Source organism: Carcharodon carcharias, chromosome 26, assembly GCF_017639515.1.
Source record: "Carcharodon carcharias isolate sCarCar2 chromosome 26, sCarCar2.pri, whole genome shotgun sequence".
In the NCBI taxonomy this organism is placed as follows: domain Eukaryota; kingdom Metazoa; phylum Chordata; class Chondrichthyes; order Lamniformes; family Lamnidae; genus Carcharodon; species Carcharodon carcharias.
In genome coordinates, this window is record NC_054492.1 from 28,587,043 (window position 1) to 28,608,136 (window position 21,094).

The 21,094-nt window shown below is 46.1% G+C and overlaps 1 protein-coding gene across 1 annotated transcript in view; it reads right to left on the bottom strand.

Moving 5' to 3' along the window:
- Positions 1–20,675, bottom strand: part of itga11a (integrin, alpha 11a) — a 119,969-nt gene extending 99,294 nt beyond the window's left edge. The window contains exons 1-2 of the mRNA XM_041174901.1: positions 20,519–20,675; positions 16,121–16,232 (exon numbers count right to left, since the gene is read on the bottom strand). Coding sequence (XP_041030835.1) covers positions 16,121–16,232; positions 20,519–20,675 — 269 coding nt within the window. The remainder of the gene's footprint in view (positions 1–16,120; positions 16,233–20,518) is intronic.
- Positions 20,676–21,094: the final 419 nt, after the last annotated feature.

Here is a 21,094-nt window from a genome sequence, read left to right on the forward strand (position 1 = left end):
GGTATCCACAGTGCTGGAGCTTTGGGCTGCCAAGTCGGACGCTCAAAGTTACATCCCAACTTTGAACTGTGCAGAAGTGGAATTAATTAAGTGAACTAAAAAGGATGTAAAAAGAAAGTAAACAGTGCACATTTCAGCACGGTTATCCAATCATTTGAAATACAGCAACAAGGGTTTCTAATTGGCCCCTGAACTTATGATAGTTACCAAGTGAAACACACTCCTGGTTGTAGGGAGTGGGTGCACATTCATTGGAGCAGCCTTTGATGTTAAACTCAAGGCAAAATTCCAGAAACTTGGCAATGACCATGCTTGCCACCACCTGTTCAACAACTACACCTTACATTTATACAATGCAAAAGTTCCAAAATGCTTCACAGCTGGAGTAGGATCTGGGCAGGAGGAGATTGAAAGCTGATGTGAGGTGACTGAAAACTGGGTAGAAGACGTAGCTCTTAAGGACGTTGCTGAAAGTTGGGAGAGATATGGGGAGGGGCAGGATTTAAGGAGAGAATTCCAGAGTATAGGGCTAAGATGGTTGAAGGAAGGGAAGGCTGTACAGCAGGGTGGAGTTGGATGAGGAGAGTAACAGTTAGAAAGAAAGACATTTAAATTGCACCCTTCACAATCTTGGGACATCACAAAGAGTTTTACAGTCAATGAAGTATAATGGTTTGTCTGATATCAGATTTTTGCCAGAGTCAGTTCTTATTGTTGCAGCCTGTCACCATAGCGAATGACAACAATCAGTGCTTTGGCAGGAGCAGAGCCTGCCAGTTAGCAATGTCATTAGGATTGCACAAGGGCAGGTGGCTGAATCATTGGAAGCTGAATTGGAAGAAGATTCAGAGAGCAGGTGGTGAGTCTCATGGAGGAAATAAGGGGCTGTGGAGGAGATGAGGGGAGTGCAGGGGGTGAGATGCTGTGCCATGTTGAGAGATTGGAGCTGTAATAGGAGGTGAGCTGGATTAGATAGACATAGCTGATGGGTTGGAGGAGATGGAGACAGCTAAAGGAATAGTTTCAGTCTTGAAGTGAAAGAAATCAATGGGTACATCACATCTGGCAAGGATGAGTAGGCAGGCGAGGAAGTCTAGAGGTGGCCGTTTGTTGCAAAAAGGAGGAATTTGGTGCAATCGTTCCTTTCAAGATGATCCAAGAACAATGAAATAATTTGGCTGTAGAATAGGAGAGATGAAATTGTTCCAAGTGATGGTGACAGATTTGATGATAACCATCCAGCTTCAGCATGCATCGTACACATTCCAGGCAGAGACCCTTGGATTTGAGAAGCTATTCTTCAAGTGTGAGCTTTGACAGGGCTGGCTATTTAACAGTGGGAGCATCACACTGAACCTAGTGCATTGTCCATAGGACAGTGCGGGGTTATTAGGCCTTCTGCAGCGTTACCAACTGCCCCAGCGGAGATCAGCACAGGCCTGGGACAATCTAGGCACTTCACATCAACCTGGCTTCATAAGTGAGGCAGCAATTGGGGCATCAGGAGTCCTCATATTCTTGTCAACAGTTACTATTCCTTTGGGAGTTGAAGTTAAATTCACTGGATTGAATTAACATATTGGAAATGATAACGATCTGAACTTTAATTTTGTTTTTTCGGCCAGAATGAGATTTGTTTGCGTTTCTCAGGAACAAAGTGACTGATTGGGAAAGAAGCTACATTCTTTCATCCCACTGCTCAGCAATGCGAGGCGATCTTAGCAGACAATCGGAAATGGGCTCTTCAGTGTATTCCCAGAGGGAACGCCGGTGCTGCCAAGGAGAAAAGTGTTTTGCATTTTGTTTAGCTTGAGAAAGCAAACAGAAAAAATACAAAAAGAATCACTTTCAAGGTCAGAATTAAGTGGCTTTGAAAAAAATTACGATTCACAATTCGAAAATCTCAAGCGAGAAGAGAAGCAAAAAAAAATAAATCTCAAGTTAACTGACTGAATTCCATTGAGATCACATTGTCTTGCAGCTTCCAGGCTATGGGTCCAGTTCTGTTATGGGGGTGTATCTGGGGATTAAGTTGCATTGTGGTGTTTGTCAGTCTTCATTTAAAACAATAACAATCTGCTTTAAAAGTAAACCTGAGCTTTTAATTGAATTTTGGCATCGATCTCAGACAACGTACTTCAGCCTAATGATGGAGTCTTGGAAAGAGCTTAGGAGGCAAAAATTCTAACGGTAGTCCCATTTCGCCAATCACTACTCATCACCTTTCTACTGGTTAACCTCTAATGAGGAATCCTCACTTTGCTTTTCAAACCTTTTAGCGAGCTCAAACAGAATATGGTGAATGAATCAGTATTTAAAAGTATTTTGTCCTTATTGGGATAACTTAAAAGAGGGGAACGTTATTGTTTTGGAGCCAGGACAACAGTGATTTTTCCACAGTGCTCCCCTTCATCCTTGAAGAATCCCGCTTCGGACACCATGTAGTACACTTCTAGTCTGGAGTATGTCAATGGCAAGTCTTTATTAACAACTCATAACTATGTACATATTTACAGTAGAAGGTACAAGTATGGAGCTGACCCCATCCTAGGTCTTAACCCAACTGTGCCCATCTCCAGACTGACCCTGGCTCTGGATCAAGTGTCTTCTTATGTCACTGTGTGGACGGTACTGTATTCAGTCCCACAATAACCCTTTTTTGTACCAGACCCTTCTATTACAATACAAAAACAGAATTACCTGGAAAAACTCAGCAGGTCTGGCAGCGTCGGCGGAGAAGAAAAGAGTTGACGTTTCGAGTCCTCATGACCCTTCAACAGAACTTGAGTGAATCCAAGAAAGGGGTGAAATATAAGCTGGTTTAAGGTGTGTGTGGGGCAGGGGTGGGGTTGTATTGGGGGAGAGAAGTGGAGAGAAGTGTAGGGACAAACAAGCAGTGATAGAAACAGATCATCAAAAGATGTCACAGACAACAGAACAAAGGAACACATAGGTGTTTTAGTTAGTGATATTATCTAATGAATGTGCTAATTAAGAATGGATGGTAGGGCACTCAATGTATAGCTCTAGTGGGGGTGGGGGGAGCATAAAAGATTTTAAAATATTTAAAAATAATGGAAATAGGTGGGAAAAGAAAAATCTATATAATTTATTGGAAAAAACAAAAGGAAGGGGGAAGAAACAGAAAGGGGGTGTGGATGGAGGAGGGAGCTCAAGACCTAAAGTTGTTGAATTCAATATTCAGTCCGGAAGGCTGTAAAGTGCCTAGTCGGAAGATGAGGTGCTGTTCCTCCAGTTTGCGTTGGGCTTCACTGGAACAATGCAGCAAGCCAAGGAGAGACATGTGGGCAAGAGAGCAGGGTGGAGTGTTAAAATGGCAAGCGACAGGGAGGTTTGGTCATTCTTGCGGACAGACTGCAGGTGTTCTGAAAAGCGGTCGCCCAGTTTACGTTTGGTCTCTCCAATGTAGAGGAGACCACATTGGGAGCAACGAATGCAGTAGACTAAGTTGGGGGAAATGCAAGTGAAATGCTGCTTCACTTGAAAGGAGTGTTTGGGCCCTTGGACGGTGAGGAGAGAGGAAGTGAAGGGGCAGGTGTTACATCTTTCACGTGGGCATGGGGTGGTGCCATAGGTGGGGGTTGAGGAGTAGAGGGTGATGGAGGAGTGGACCAGGGTGTCCCGGAGGGAACGATCCCTACGGAATGCCGATAGGGAGGGGTGAAGGGAAGATGTGTTTGGTGGTGGCATCATGCTGGAGTTGGCGGAAATGGCGGAGGATGATCCTTTGAATGTGGAGGCTGGTGGGGTGATAAGTGAGGACAAGGGGGACCCTATCATGTTTCTGGGAGGGAGGAGAAGGCATGAGGGCGGATGCGCGGGAGATGGGCCGGACACGGTTGAGGGCCCTGTCAACGACCGTGGGTGGAAAACCTAGGTTAAGGAAGAATGAGGACATGTCAGAGGAACTGTTTTTGAAGGTAGCAACATCGGAACAGATGCGATGGAGGCGAAGGAACTGAGAGAATGGGATGGAGTCCTTACGGGAAGTGGGGTGTGAGGAGCTGTAGTCGAGGTAGCTGTGGGAGTTGGCAGGTTTGTAATGGATATTGGTGGACAGTGTATCACCAGAGATTGAGACAGAGAGGTCAAGGAAGGGAAGGGAAGTGTCAGAGATGGACCATGTGAAAATGATGGAGGGATGGAGATTGGAAGCAAAATTAATAAATTTTTCCAAGTCCCGACGAGAGCATGAAGCAGCACCAAAGTAATCATCGATGTACCGGAGAAAGAGTTGTGGAAGGGGGCTGGAGTAGGACTGGAACAAGGAATGTTCCACATACCCCATAAAGAGACAGGCATAGCTGGGGCCCATGCGGGTACCCATAGCCACACCTTTTATTTGGAGGAAGTGAGGGGAGTTGAAGGAGAAATTGTTCAGTGTGAGAACAAGTTCAGCCAGACGGAGGAGAGTAGTGGTGGATGGGGATTGTTTGGGCCTCTGTTCAAGGAAGAAGCTAAGGGCCCTCAGACCATCCTGGTGGGGGATGGAGGTATAGAGGGATTGGACGTCTATGGTGAAGAGGAAGCGGTTGGGGCCAGGGAACTGGAAATTGTTGATGTGACGTAAGGTGTCAGAGGAATCACAGATGTAGGTGGGAAGGGACTGGACAAGGTGAGAGAGAAGGGAGTCAAGATAACGAGAAATGAGTTCTGTGGGGCAGGAGCAAGCTGAGACGATCGGTCTACCGGGACAGTTCTGTTTGTGGATTTTGGGTAGGAGGTAGAAGCGGGCCGTCCGAGGTTGGGCGACTATCAGGTTGGAAGCTGTGGGAGGAAGATCTCCAGAGGAGATGAGGTCAGTGACAGTCCTGGAAACAATGGCTTGATGTTCAGTGGTGGGGTCATGGTCCAGGGAGAGGTAGGAGGATGTGTCTGCGAGTTGACGCTCAGCCTCCGTGAGGTAGAGGTCAGTGCGCCAAACAGCAACAGCACCACCCTTGTCAGTGGGTTTGATGATAATGTCAGGGTTGGACCTGAGAGAATGGAGTGCAGTAAGTTCAGAGAGAGAGAGATTAGAATGGGTGAGAGGAGCAGAGAAATTGAGACGACTAATGTCACGCCGACAGTTCTCAATGAAAAGATCAAGAGAAGGTAGGGGGAGGGGTCCAGGTGGAGGGAAAATATTGGAGGTGGGTGAAAGGATCCATTGAACGGGGAGAGCACTCCTGCCCAAAGAAGTGAGCCTGGAGACGAAGACGGCAGAAGAAGAGTTCAGCATCATGCCAAGCCCTAAATTCATTGAGGTGAGGGCGTAAGGGTATGAAACTAAGTCCTTTGCTGAGCACTGAACGTTCAGCATCGGAGAGGGGAAGGTCAGGGGGTATAGTGAATACACGGCTGGGGCTGGGATTGGAAGATGGGGTGGGGACGGAGGGACAGGCAGGGGTGGAGGGTCCTAGATGGGTGTTGGTGTCGATGAGTTGTTGGAGCTTGCGTTCCTTAGCACTTGAGAGAAAGAGAAAAAGTTTCTTGTTGAGGTGTCGGATGAGACGAAGAATAAAATGAAACTGGGGGCACGCGCAGCTTTGAAAAAGGGTACGGCGGTGCTGCTGGAGGGAGAGGTCGAGTGTGCTACAATCCTCATCCTCAGGACTTAGCACTTTACAAACAACCAGATGAATTTTTTGAGGTGCCAGTCACTGTTGTGATGCCAACAAATTCAGCAGCCAATTTGTGCACAGCAAGATTCCAGAGGTGAATGGCCAGATAATCTGTTTTGGTTGGGAAAGGAACATTGGATGTTCAGGCAGGAGAGTTTCCTGTTCTTCTTCAAATAGTGCCATTGGCCCTTTAACACCCAGTTGAACATGACCTTGCTTTACAAACTCATCTAAGAGGCAGGTCAAGTTAACAGATGCCACAATAAGTTGATTCATAAGAAAAGATACTACAATGAATCCACTGTGAGAATTAAGTTTTTCTTGGAATAGAACAGAGAGCATTCTTGCTGTGATGTTGCCAAAGCCTGGCAGGCAGCAATGCCTTTTAACATCATTTCATGTTGTCATGCTCTCTGTTTACAAATAAATGGGAAAAGCAAACATCTGGTGAATATTGTTTCATAAATTTGCTGTCCAAATGCAGCAAGACCTGGACAATATCCAGGCTTGGGCTGACAAGTGGCAAGTAACATTTGCACCACACAAGTGTCAGGCAATGACCATCCCCAACAAGAGAGAATCTAACTATCGCCCCTTGATGTGCAATGGCATTACCATTGCTGAATCCCCCACTATCAACATCCTGGGGTTGCCATTGACTAGAAACTGAACTGGACTAGCAATAATAATACTGTGGCTACAAGAGTAGATTAGAGGCTAGGAATCGTGCGATGAGTAACTCACCTCCTGACTCCCCAAAGCCTGTCCACCATCTACAAGGCACAAGTCAGGAGTGTGATGGAATACTCTCCACTTGCCTGGATGATTGCAGCTCCAACAACATTCGAGAAGCTTGACACCATCCAGGACAAAGCAGCCTGCTTGATTGACACCACATCCACAAACATTTACTCCCTCCACCACCGACGCACAGTAGCAGCAGTGTGTACCATCTACAAGATGCACTGCAGGAATTCACCATGGGTCCTTCAACAGCACCTTCCAAACCCATGACCACCACCATCTAGAAGGACAAGGGCAGCAGATAGATGGGAACACCACCACCTGGAAATCCCCCTCCAAGTCACTCACCATCCTGACTTGGAAATATATCACTGATCCTTTACTGGCGCTGGGTCAAAATCCTGGAATTCCCTTCCTAACAGCACTGTGGGTGTACCTACACCACATGGACTGCAGTGGTTCAAGAAGGCAGCTCACCACCACCTTTATCAAGAGTAACTAGGGATGGACAATAAATGCTGACCCAGCCAGTGACGCCCACATCCCATGAATGAATAAAAAAATTAAAAGGAACAGAAAAGCAAAGGCCATGTTATAGTGATCTTGAATTTACAGGGTGACATTAGTATATATGAGTATATTATATTCACATGTTCGGTTGCAATTTCTTTGCATCTTATCTTAACAATGATTTTAAATTAGGGTGATGTACATTTAAAATATGGATGAAGGAATTTCAGACAAAACTATTACACATTGGTGTTAGCTGTACCATGTTCTCGCCTCTGAGGCAGAAGGTTGTAGGTTCAAATGTTTGACTTGAACACAAAATCTAAACTGATAGTCCAGTGCAGTACTGAGGGACTGCTGCAGTGTTGGATGTGCTGTATTTTGAATGAGACCTGCCAGTTCAGTTGGATCATTTGCTTGATTTGAAAAAGAGCAGAAAATTTTCCCCGGGTCCTGCTCAAATAACTCTGCCAAAACGGATCAACTAGTCACGCATCCAATTTCTCCTTGCTGTGCAAATTGTGTGTGTGGGATTTTCCCTTACATAACAGCGACTGTGGGTGGAGTCTCCCAGTCCCACCAGCAGCGGGAAGCTTGGCGAGTGGGGGAGCTTAATTTGGCGTGAGGGGAAAAATCAGTTCCTTTAGCAATTACGTTCTTGAGACTTTATAGGCGGGTTAAAGGCGGGTCAAGGTTGCCGACAAACAATGTCGAGAGCTCTTTTGCATGCATTAGCATGTCATGCACGCTCTTTAAAATGCCAACTTGCCAGAATTAAGTTCTGCCTCCAAATTAAGCTCCCTGCCAGCGAGAATTTAGAATGTTCACTTTCACGCTGTGCATAGTGTCACCTGGCGAGGTAGATTTCCTCCATGACTGACGGTGAGTTGCTGCTGCATTGTCCTCTTTGGGGAGAGACTGTAAATGCCAGCCCCTGCTTGAGAGCGGGTGGCTGCAGTGCAAGGTGCGTGCAGGGTGATCAAGGAAGGGAGGAAGGGTTAGTGGGGAAGGGTGGAGCAGTGACGGGGCAAAGGTGGAAGGGATAGTGCAGGCTGCTCGAGTGCCCTTTAAATATGGTGCCCGGACCTTTGACCCCCATAAGGTAACGGCGGGGATGGTGATTTCCTGACTGCCCCCACAGTGAGGATTAGAGAGCTCCGAACGAATGCTTATGTAATGATCACACATGGGCAACTCCCACCCACCCAGCAGAAATCTCACTTCTGCGCCTGCGAACCTAGACTCCAGACAGGAAGATTCTAGCCTGTGCTTCAGAAAATATTTCATTGTTTGTGAAATGCTTTGGGGAGATCTTGTGGTGCAGTGGATAGCATCTCCACCTCTGCGTCAGGAGGCTCAGGTTTGAGTCTCACTCTAGGGCTTGATGGCCGTGGAAGATGCATTCATAACACGGCCAAACAGGTTGATTGTCAACCTCCAAATCCTTCTAGCATGCCTAAGGTGAGTGGAAGAGACTCCTGGTCAGCCATGCTTGATGTAGAGTGTTGTCCCTCAAGGTATAGCTCCAGCCTAGCAACCAGCTCCAAGAAAAACAAGTGATGGTAAGCAGGTGTAAGCACGTGCTTTGTTTGCCTCATGCCTCTCTAGATGCAGGAAGTCTTCTAAATCTAAGCTGTGCTTTGGGACTAGGAATTGTCATGGGGTCTCCAGGGATTAAAGATTAACCTCCTGGACACTAATGTGAGAAAAAAAAGTATGAGGCATTAAAGAAACATGTACTTTTCATTTTCTTTGAAAACTTCTGTTTAATAGGAAAGTGTTTCAGTTGTAATTACCAGGCTTTTGAGTCCTATTTTAACACACGGAAAAGAAAGTATTGATTATTTTCTGTCTTGACCGTGAGATACCTTGGGTCAGTATTGTTATGAAATGGAAATGAGAAAGCAGTATCAATAAATATAGTAAAGGCAACAGATGCTCAATGTATTTCCACAATACACCAATGGCAGGGTTATGATGGGCACTGCCAGACTATTGTGCCATGCCCATCTTTTCAAGCCAACCTTCTTGCCAAAAATAGTCATTGACCTAATCCCAATCTGTTTGAAGACTTGAATTCATCACCCAAGTTTAATTTAATTCCATCTCTGCTTGTCCTTCAGTGCAGTACTGAGGGAGTGTTGTGTTGGCAAGCTGGTGCCATCCTTCATATGAGATGTTAAACCAAAGACTGTTTTGCCTGTGCCTGGTGATTCTGGTGGTCAGGAGATACCATGATCACATTTGGACAAGAGCAGTGTCCTGGTCAGCATTATTTCTTCAACAAACACCCTCCAAAATGCATTAACCATGAATTAATCTCATTGCTCTTTGTGGGATCTTGCTGTGTGAAAAATGGCAACCGTGTGTCAACATTGCTGCATAATACAACTGATTCCAGATGAAGGTGTTACTGAGAGACATGACAAGGTGCTACATATCTTTACTTTCTTTTTGCATGCTGCTTTCAATGTTACATTCAATAGGAGTTTCCATGTTGGTATCCGCAGAAGTAAAAATCAGAGAGATGCAAAATGAGTTTGCAACTCACTATCACGCATTTTATATTATCTAACAAAGTCATAATCTACACCCTTGGTATATTAAGTAATTGCAACTCATGTTATTGAGCAGGCATTGCACAGGAACTGCACTTAATGGAGCACCAATCAAACCTACGCATGAATAAAACTGTCATAATAACACAATTGACTTAAGTTTTTATATAATTTATTGACTTGGTATGTGAGCATTGCCGGCATTTATTGCCTATTCCTAGTTAACCTTGAGAAGGCGGTGGTGAGCCACTTCTTGAACCACAAGTAAATAAACGTTGAATTCTCCAAGTCAGAAAGAAACAATAGCAGAGAGTAGAGTGAATAATAACATTAATTATGTGGAATTTGACCTGAAGAGATGTGCTTTTGGCATTTAGTGGAATGAGAGTAAAATAAAAGTGTATTGTCTACTTTCAGGCATCAAATGTTATTAGTTCCTCATGTATTTATTGCAGCAGTTTTTTTTCTATATGTTTCTGCCAAGAGATTTCCTGTGGCTGTATGTCCCTAGTCCTCTCCCTCTCTCTGACACTGGATTAACATTTGTCAGCAATAGCTCAGTTGGTAACACTCTCTGTGTCAGAAGGTTGTGGATTTGAGTCCAATTCCAGAGTTGCTCTGGCACTTCAGCACAGTACTGAGGGAGTTCTGCACTGTCAAGAATTCTGTCTGTCAGATGAAATGTTAAACTGAGGCCCTGTGTTTCCTCTTAGGTACATGGAAAAGATCCCATAAAACTATTGAAAGAACAAAAGCACAATCTACCAAATGAGCTGTCCAATATTTATCCCTCAGCCAACATAATTAGAACAGATAATCTGGTCATTATCACATTGCTGTTTGTGGGAGCTTGCTGTGCACAAATTGTCTGCCATGTTTTCTACATTACAACAGTGACCACATTTCAAAAGTACTTCATTGTCTGTAAAGCTCTTTGGGACGTCCTGAGGTTGTGGAAGGCGCTACGTAACTGCAAGTTGTTTCTGTCTTTCTTTATCTCCCACCCCTTCACTACAGTTTCAATCACTATATCTCTGCGCCTTGGAAATATGCTCCAGAATTATTTCACTTTGTTACCTTCGTTCAAAAGCCTTGTTAAAAAAAACCTTTCTCTGTAATCATACTGTCAGATCCTCCAACCCATACTCCCCACCAACCACCCCCTCCTCCACTTACCCCAATAAATCGTGTTTCCTCCTTAGTGATCTTCCATCAAGATGTTCCTCCTTGTGGTCTAAAAATGCTGTTACTTGCCGATTGCTAATTGGGAAGCCATGATGTTACAGCTTCTTTTAATTGTGATGTGAAACAGTGATGGTTAGTAAAAACAAATTAATAAATATCAGTGATTATCTATGTGATATCCTTTGCACTGATGTTGGAATGTGAAATAACTCATGAGCAATAAAAGCCATTAGCCACAGCGATTGCAGGGAGTAAACAGCTTGGGTCTGAAATGAGGACCTTGGCAAAGTCAAAACCTATAGTCAACCCTGCTTGGCGGTGCAAGTAATAAAATTCAGGATCATGATGCCAAGTAAAATTTCTTAAGTAGCAAGGTGGAGCTGAGTATTGATAACAAGCTAGCTCTGTTTCACAGGGCAGGGGGTGAGCCCTCAGGTCGGTTTTGGTACTCACCCTTGGTTTTAAGGGACATTCTTCTCTCCAGAAGGTGCATTAGCCAAAGATTAACTACCGTCCAGAACAGTATTCATGCAAAATTCTCTTTCTGTATTTTAAATATCTTCCAAAAGAAACAGATTATTCTTAAATATTCACATTTGATTCTTGGGCCATGGCTTCTGAAGCACTCTGAGGAGTGATAAGAAATATATATTCCTCTTTTCCAAGCTGCATTATGAGCACTGGCCCCTCAAAGATTTGCCTCAATAATTTTGTTTTTAAAACAAACTGATGCAGCTAAATTTTTGCCTGTTGAACAGGGAGGCAAGCATTTCAATGCTATGAATTCAGGCTCAGTGTGGCAACAGATGTCTTTTTTTGTTTTATTGGACAGTCCCCAACTCGGGTTTCCTTTCAGTGATTTGCATTTAAAACCAGACAGTCGACTGTGTTTAGGGACGATACAGTTCAGATTATGGCCAGAAACCTGTAAAGTACCAAAGCAGAAGGACTGTGTTCCTCATCAAAGCCCAAGCACTTGGGAAAGAATTTGGCTCCACACATCATCCTATCCAAGCAGCAGGTGTATCATTTCAAGTTAAAAAAAATTGACCAGTAAATTAATGGCTGTACTGCATGAATGTAAATCTCAGTAACATCACATTTAAACTGAAAGATTTAAGGTCCACAAGGCTTCCTTTCTGGTGATCAGGGAACACTGAACTGACCAATACCAACTAACTTTGCTTCTCTCTCTTTGCCTTTAGAGAAACCCATCTCCTTGTGCACCCATCACCGGACTTCCTCTTTCTACGTTGAAAAAATTGAATGCTTCAGACTTATGCATCTTGGGACATTTTAGTATCTGATTTTAAAATTCTCACCCTTGTTTACCAGTCCCTCTGGGGCTTCTTTGTCTCTTTAACTTCCTCCAGTCCTACAACCATGCAAGATCTCTGCACCCCTCCAATTCTGACCTCTTGCACATCCTTGATTTTCATCGTTCCATCATTGGTAACCATGCTTTTCAGCTAAACTATGGAATTCCCTCCCTCATCCTCTCCGCCTCTCTAACTCTCTTTCCTCTTCTCAGATGCTATTTAAAACCTGTATCTTTGACCAAGATTTTGGTTACTTGTCCTCAAATATCTTGAGGATTGGTGTCAAATTTTGTTTTAATAACACTCATATGAAGCACATTTGGGCATTTTGTTATGTGCTATATAAACAACAGTTTTTATTGTTGTTGGTGTAAAACCTGTTGAGTTCCATATATGCTTGAGGTGCACCTTATAACATTAGTCTGTTTTTTCAACTGAGCAAGGATAATTCACCATAAATCAATTAATCCCGAGGAAAAGTCATACGGACTAGAAATGTTAACTCTGTTTCTCTCTCCACAGATGCTGTCAGACCTGCTGAGTTTTTTCAGCATTTTCTGTTTTTAATTTCATGTTTCCAGCATCTGCAGTATTTTGCTTTCCTCGGTTATTTGGAACCTTCTTCAAATTTCCCCCTCCGTAGTCCATCCGTAAAGTTTTGAATGAATTAAACTGAAGACAGTGATATAATTATATTAGTCATTTAACTAATCCATGCTATGGGTCAACTATTTAGGACAATGATACGTCATGAAAAAATGGGTATGGGAGGCTCATGTGGAGCATAAACACCAGCATGGCCTGTTCCTGAGCTGTAAATCTGATGTAATTCTATGCAATCAATGGTCTTCTTTGAGCTGTTAATCCCACCAAATGTAATAGTTATTCTTGCCCACGAGCTGTGGAGTGTCAATTTCTGTTATATTGGCTCCAAACCAAGACAACTGCTGCAAGGGGAGCTAATCTTTTCATGCCAATCTACCCCTATAGACTACCTAGCAATGCTGGTTACAGTTTGGCAACTGGTTCGAGAGGCCCATTTAATCAAGTAGGAAATGTAGATAAGGGGAAGAATTCAAAAGACCAACCCTCTAATTGAAACCCCAACACTTAATCACTGAACCACTAACTCTTGGAGTTGGCCAGGAATAGCTTTTAAAATTTAACTTAAGCTATTCACCTTCTCTCAAGAGTCGAAATAAATGCGGTCGAATCCATGAGCACAAAAACTGCACAGGGTCTGTTGGAAGGATTAGGTTTGCTGAGCCAACTAGTCTCAATCCACAATTCGTTGGATTTTTCTGTCAAGTACACCTGCCAAGAAAGCAGCTTCTGTATTTTGGCTAAACCTCTCTGCAGTTAATCAGGAGCTGTTTATTAGCTAACACATGCCTGACATTGGCAGGAGTTATTGGCAAGTCTGGTCCATTGCTTTGGTCCAACGTAAGTCCTGGAGAGGAGAGGCCATCCCTCTCCTTTGTTACCAAAGGTCAGTGCAAGGGTTCAAATCAGATTTTCCTTCAAACTCTGAGTGATCTTCCTTGAGTGGCTTACGAAACAAAGAGTGAAATTTACCTTTTTATGTTCATTATGGTTGAGCGATGTTAGTATTGAGGCCTGAGCTCACTGAGCTCTATCACTGCTTGTTTGTCCCTACAACCACACCACCCCCCTCCACTTCTCTCCCCCCACCCAAACCCGCACCCCCTCCCCACGCCCCCCCCCCCCCACACACACACCTTAAACCAGCTTATATTTCACCCCTTCCTTAGATTCACCTAGTTCTGCAGAAGGGTCATGAGGACTCAAAACGTCAACTCTTTTCTTCTCCGCCGATGCTGCCAGACCTGCTGAGTTTTTCCAGGTAATTCTGTTTTTGTTTTGGATTTCCAGCATCCACAGTTTTTTTGTTTTTATCTTAGTATTGAGGCCTGTTCACTTTACATTTCAGGCTGCACACTTCAAGGTTAGAGATAGGCTGGGGGGCGTGGGGCAGTGGGAGGGTTGGGGGGTAGTGGGATAAAAGGATATTATAGTGGGTTTTTGGTGAAAAGGAAAAGTCAGCAGGATGCAAAATGGGGGGATGGTCAATCCCGTTCCGCCCATTACACAGCTTCTGCTAATGTTGAAAGCTTTACCCAACATGTTTAGATGTGCTGCAAAGTTCCCTCCTCCTTGTCCTCATAAGGTCCTCTATCCTCAACCTCAGCAGCACAGCTCCCCTCCTAGAGATGTTTCCATTTCCCTCAACATTCGTGTGGCCTAAGAATGAAAGAAATTGGATCCTATTTCAAAGCTCAAGAGGGAATACAGCTCCTGGAATCTGTTCTGCCATTCAATAAGATCATGATCATCTACCTCAACTCTCCTTTCCCATCCTATCCCCATATCCTTCTCAAAGCCAATCAGCTGCTTTTCACTTGTGCGCAATGAAAGTGGACAATGGTTGCGCTAAGGGTTTGACATTGACCTTTTACCCCCTAGAAGCTGGGCTCGAAGCTGGATTCACCCCTTTGCAGATGCCAATTTAACACAAAATTGGTGCAGTTTTGTGTTATCAATCTGTATGTTAAGGGGGGAGGGGGGGCGGTGGTGGTGGGGGGTGGGTAGTTTCAGTGACGAGTAGAAACAGGAAACTTTCAGCTCATCCACCCAGGCTTGAGTGACTAGTGTCTAGCCGTCCATGCGCCCATTGTCTTTATGTACTGTGCTGTGAGAAGCTGCCAACTGTTTGTCGAAGAAGAGCTGTTTTTGGATGGTATTACAGAAGAGTACAGTATCTTTGACACAGAACAAACATTTTTTGCTACTGGGAAGAAGCAAAAGCTGCCAATTCCGCCAGTCATCACTGGCAGCATATACACATGACGTGAAACCCACCAAGGATTCTGAAGAGCAAGGCCTTTGCGTTAATTCAGATTGCTAACTTCTCCAAGGAGAAGCTAGTAATCACAACTCATCAACTTATCCAATGTGGCCAAATGTGAAATTGTTCATTTTGCAGGAAGAATAAAAAAATAAGCATTTTATATAAATAGTGAGAGATTGCAGAGATCTGAGATTCAGAGGGATCTGGATGTCCTAGTGCATGAATCACAAAAGGTTAGTGTGCAGGTACAGCAGGTAATTAGGAAAGCTAATAGAATGTTACCATTTATTATGAGGGGAATTGAATACAAAAGTATGGAGGTTATGCTGCAGTCATACAGGGCACTGGTGAGACCAGGTACTACTTAAGAACAAACGAACTAGGAGCAGGAGTAGGCCACTCAGCCCTTCAAGCCTGCTCCACATTCAATATGATCATGGGTGATCTGATTGTAACCTCCCACCTACCCCCAATAATCTTTCACCCCCTTGTTAATCAAGAATCTATCTAGCTCTGCCTTAAAAATATTAAAAGGCCCTGGTTCCCACTGCCTTTTGAGGAAGAGGGTTCCAAAGACTCAGGACCCTCTGAGAGAAAAAAATTCTTCTCATCTCTGTCCTAAATGAGTGACACCTTATTTTTAAACAGTGATCCCTAGTTCTAGATTCTCCCACAAGAGGAAACATCCTCTCCACATTCACTCTGTTAATACTCCTCAGGATCTTAAAGATTTTGTTCAAGTGGCGTCTTACTCTTCTAAACTCCAGTGGATACAAGCCTAACCTGTCCAACCTTTCCTCATAAGACAACCCGCCCATTCCTGATGTTAGCCTAGTAAACCTTCTCTCAAATGCTTCTAAAGCATTTACATCTTTCCTTAAATAAGGAGTCCAATACTGCACACAATACCTGGTCTCACCAGTGCCCTGTATGACTGAAGCATAACCTCCATACTTTTGTATTCAATTCCCCTCACAATAAATGATAACATTCTATTAGCTTTCATAATTACTTGCTGTACCTGCATACTAGCCTTTTGTGATTTATGCACCAGGACATCCAGATCCCTCTGAATCTCAGATCTCTGCAATCTCTCACTATTTATATAAAATGCTTATTTTTTTATTCTTCCTGCCAAAAAGGACAATTTCACATTTGACCACATTACACTCCATTTGCCAGGTCTTTGCCCACTCACTTAACCCATTCACTTACTTCCAATCTTTGCTATTCCCTTTTCTCGCTGACAGTATATTTAATGCCATTTGATAACTTATCATAGATATCAATGTAAGGGTTCCTTGTTCTTACCATTTCTGTCCATTTGCTTCATGCTGTTGCACTGTGTACCCAAACTGTGCATCTGCTGACCCCCTGATGATTTTTGGCCACTTGGTGCCGATGTTAAATGAGTCACATGGAACTGTTGGATGTAAGAAGCACAATATTAGTGTTCACCATCTTCTACATGACCGGCACTAAATCACTCCCAAAAATAATTTGCAAGCATGCGAATGAGGCAAGCCATATCTTGCTAAGTTTAAACCTGGAGTGGAGAAGCACATAAAACACTGAGGTGAGATACTAGCTGGTCATGGGGTGAGATACCGGCTGGGCGAAGGGTGGGAAATGGTGTTGACACAGGGTGGGATAGCGGCTGGGTGCAGGGTGGGATACTGGGTGGGCGCAGGGTGGGATAGCTGCTGGGTGCAGGGTGGGATGCCGGGTGGGCGCAGGGTGGGATAACGGCTGGGCGCAGGGTGGGATAGCGGCTGAGCGCAGGGTGGGATAGCGGCTGAAGACAGGGTGGGATAGCGGCTGAAGGCAGGGTGGGATACAGGCTGGGCGCAGGGTGGGATAGCAGCTGGAGGCAGGGTGGGATACCGGCTGGGCACAGGGTGGGATAACGGCTGGGCGCAGGGTGGGATAGCGGCTGAGCGCAGGGTGGGATACTGGGTGGGTGCAGGGTGGGATAGTGGCTGAAGGCAGAGTGGGGTACCGGGTGGGCGCAGGGTGGGATATTGGGTAGGCGTAGGGTGGGATATAGGCTGAAGGCAGGGTGGGATAGCGGCTGAAGGCAGGGTGGGATAACGGCTGGGCGCAGGGTGGGATATTGGGTCGGCGCAGGGTGGGATACAGGCTGAAGGCAGGGTGGGATAGCGGCTGGGCTCAGGGTGAGATACTGGGTGGGCGCAAGGTGGGATAGCGGCTGAAGACAGGGTGGGATAGTGGCTGAAGGCAGGGTGGGATACTGGGTAGGCATAGGGTGGGATACAGGCTGAAGGCAGGGTGGGATAACGGCTGGGCGCAGGGTGGGATATTGGGTAGGCGCAGGGTGGGATACAGGCTGAAGGCAGGGTGGGATAACGGCTGGGCGCAGGGTGGGATATTGGGTAGGTGCAGGGTGGGATAGCGGCTGAAGGCAGAGTGGGGTACCGGGTGGGCACAGGGTGGGATATTGGGTAGGCGCAGGGTGGGATACAGGCTGAAGGCAGGGTGGGATAACGGCTGGGCGCAGGGTGGGATATTGGGTAGGCGCAGGGTGGGATATAGGCTGAAGGCAGGGTGGTATAACGGCTGGGTGCAGGGTGGGATATTGGGTAGGCGCAGGGTGGGATACAGGCTGAAGGCAGGGTGGGATAGCAGCTGGGCGCAGGGTGAGATACTGGGTAGGCGCAGGGTGGGATAGCGGCTGGGCGCAGGGTGGGATAGCGGCTGAAGGGAGGGTGGGATAGCGGCTGGGCGCAGGGTGGGATAGCGGCTGAAGGCAGGGTGGGATAGCGACTGGGCGCAGGGTGGGATAGCGGCTGGGCGCAATGTGGGATAGCAGCTGGGCGCAGGGTGGGATAGTGGCTGGAGGCAGGGTGGGATAGTGGCTGGGCGCAGGGTGAGATACTGGGTAGGTGCTGGGTGGGATAGTGGCTGGAGGCAGGGTGGGATAATGGCTGGGCGCAGGGTGGGATATTGGGTAGGCGCAGGGTGGGATACAGGCTGAAGGCAGGGTGGGATAGCGGCTGGGCTCAGGGTGAGATACTGGGTGGGCGCAATGTGGGATAGCGGCTGAAGACAGGGTGGGATAGTGGCTGGAGGCAGGGTGGGATACTGGGTAGGCATAGGGTGGGATACAGGCTGAAGGCAGGGTGGGATAGCGGCTGAAGGCAGGGTGGGATAACGGCTGGGCGCAGGGTGGGATATTGGGTAGGCGCAGGGTGGGATACAGGCTGAAGGCAGGGTGGGATAGCGGCTGAAGGCAGGGTGGGATAACGGCTGGGCGCAGGGTGGGATATTGGGTAGGCGCAGGGTGGGATACAGGCTGAAGGCAGGGTGGGATAACGGCTGGGCGCAGGGTGGGATATTGGGTAGGCGCAGGGTGGGATACAGGCTGAAGGCAGGGTGGGATAGCGGCTGGGCGCAGGGTGAGATACTGGGTAGGCGCAGGGTGGGATAGCAGCTGGGTGCAGGGTGGGATAGCGGCTGAAGGCAGGGTGGGATAGCGGCTGGGCGCAGGGTGGGATAGCGGCTGGGCGCAATGTGGGATAGCGGCTGGGCGCAGGGTGGAATAGCGGCTGAAGGCAGGGTGGAATAGCGGCTGGGCGCAGGGTGGAATAGCGGCTGAAGGCAGGGTGGGATAGCGGCTGGGCGCAGGGTGGGATAGTGGCTGGAGGCAGGGTGGGATAGCGGCTGGGCGCAATGTGGGATAGCGGCTGGGCGCAGGATGAGATACTGGGTGGGCGCAATGTGGGATAGCGGCTGGGCGCAGGGTGGGATAGTGGCTGGAGGCAGGGTGGAATAGTGGCTGGAGGCAGGGTGGGATAGCGGCTGGGCGCAGGGTGGGATAGCGGCTGGGCGCAGGGTGGGATAGCGGCTGAAGGCAGGGTGGGATACCGGGTGGGATAACGGTTGGGCGGAGGGTGGGATATTGGGTGGGATACAGGCTGATGGCAGGGTGGGATAGTGGCTGAAGGCAGAGTGGGATAGCGGCTGGGTGCAGGGTGGGATATTGGCTGGGCGCAGGGTGGGATACAGGCTGAAGGGAGGGTGAGATAGCGGCTGGGCGCAGGGTGGGATACTGAGTGGGTGCAGGGTGGGATAGCGGGTGGGCTAGCGGCTGGGCGCAGGGTGGGATACTGGGTGGGTGCAGGGTGGGATAGTGGCTGGGCGCAGGGTGGGATAGCGGCTGGAGGTAGGGTGGGATACTGGGTGGGTACAGGGTGAGATACCAGCTGGAGTTAGGGTGAGATATTGGCTGGACACAGGGTAAGATACTGGCTTAAGTTCCAAGAGTTCTTTTGCTGCCATTAAAATTCATTAAATTTATGACTTCAATAATCTAAAACACAGATGTCGATGGGAAAAATGGAATTTAAATATTAGACAGGTAGAAATCCCAATGCAAACTAAACACAATAATTCCCTGGCAGCTGTTTCCAGAGTTAAATAAATAACTTTGACAGACAAGCAGTAGTTTTATGAGTGAATGAGCCTCATTCAAAGAACAGAACATCTGAGGGTCAGTTTCATTTACCCTGCCCGTCCTAGCAAGCTACTCTTATGATACTTACAAGAAAGCGCCTGGTCAGTCATTAACATTGAGGTTACGGTAGCAATTTTTAACAGTAAGGAATCTCTAAATATAACCCAGGGAGGCCACTATAGGGCATCACTGTCTTACCTTATCTACTTGCTGGCCCTCATTGACACCATCTAAAGATATTAGGGTCAGCTTCCTGATACCCAACTGCCTCTGCCTCTCTGATACTGTGAAGGCTACAATATCATCACCGATTCCATAACCTTGCCACCAACTTCATTCCTCTCAACAGCCACCGTCTCAAAAGGACACAAGGGCAAGCTGACGCAGACTCTTTTTAATCTCACTGCTCTGTTCAATGTTGAACTGAGTTTCCAACACAGATGCTCCTCTTATACTGAGGCTGGTAGCAGAGTGGGAATGTTACTGGACTCCATGGTTTGGAGACAAGAGTTCAAATCCCACCAGGCACTGGGGAAAATTTAAATTTGATTAATAAACCAGGACTAAAATACTAGTCTCATCAATAATGATCTTTAAACTACCAGAGTGTCATGAAAACCCATCTCATTAATGCCCTTCCGGGGAGGAAATCTGCCATCTTTACAGGGTCTGACCTACATATGACTTGAGACCCATAGCAATGGTTGACTCTTAATTGCCCAATTGAATCAAGCCACTACAGATGTGGGGGTACCTATAGAACATAGACTGCAGCAGTTCAAGAGGGTGATTCAATGGCAATAACGGATGGGCAATAAATACAGGCCTTGTCAGCAACACTCATATTCCAAGAATAAATATAAAATAATGCTCCATTGCAAACACTGCCTACTTCCACATCAGTAACATCACCTTCTTTTGCTCAGTACATCTATCACTGAAGCCATCATCCATGCCTTTGTCACCTGTAGGCTTGACTGTTCAATGCCCTGCTGGCTGGCCTCCCATTTTCCAACCTCCAGAAGGTTCAGCTCATCCAAAAAGGTGATTGTCAAATTATACTTTGCCCACTCGTCACCCTGGTTATTGACTCCTGATCCACCAAAGTTTTAAATTTTAATTTCTTATTTTCATATCTGAATGCCTTCATGGCCTTATACCTTCATATCTCTGTCGCCTCATCTCCAACTCTGCCCCCACCATACCCCATGCACTCTCCATTAACTGAATCTGACCTTTTTGTCTATTGTCTCGCTCCTTTTCCCCACAATTGTTGGCCCTTGTCTTCAGCTGCCTGGCCGCATTCTGAGGAATCCTTTTCTCAAACTGCTTCACCTTCCCCTCCTCCTTTAAGACCTTCACTAAAAGGTCTTTGACCAAGCCTTTCGTCATCTCTCCTTATATCTCCTTCTTTAGCTCAGTCTCCACTTTTTGTCTGCTTTTGTGTCTCTACAGCATCGTGGGATGTTTTCCTATATTAATTACAACTTATAAATCCAAGCTGCCATCATAATTAATATTTGTTTCAATGTTAATAATTAAATTATTGGCGAGGCCATTTGTTATGCTCAAAATGGAGGCATGTGTTCTCATTGTATGTAGGTCAGATTACATTCCATATGACAGGCCTCATATATCATGTTCAGTTAAAGAGTGTTAGTTGTTATAACATACTGCAAGTTAGGATTTTATCAGTCAAATCTCATATTCAAACTGTGAAGATGTGAATTTGATATGAGCATATTCTAAACAAAAATATAGCTGTCAGCCATTTCCTGTCTACTGTTTTGAGTAATGATAAAGAATTGAAA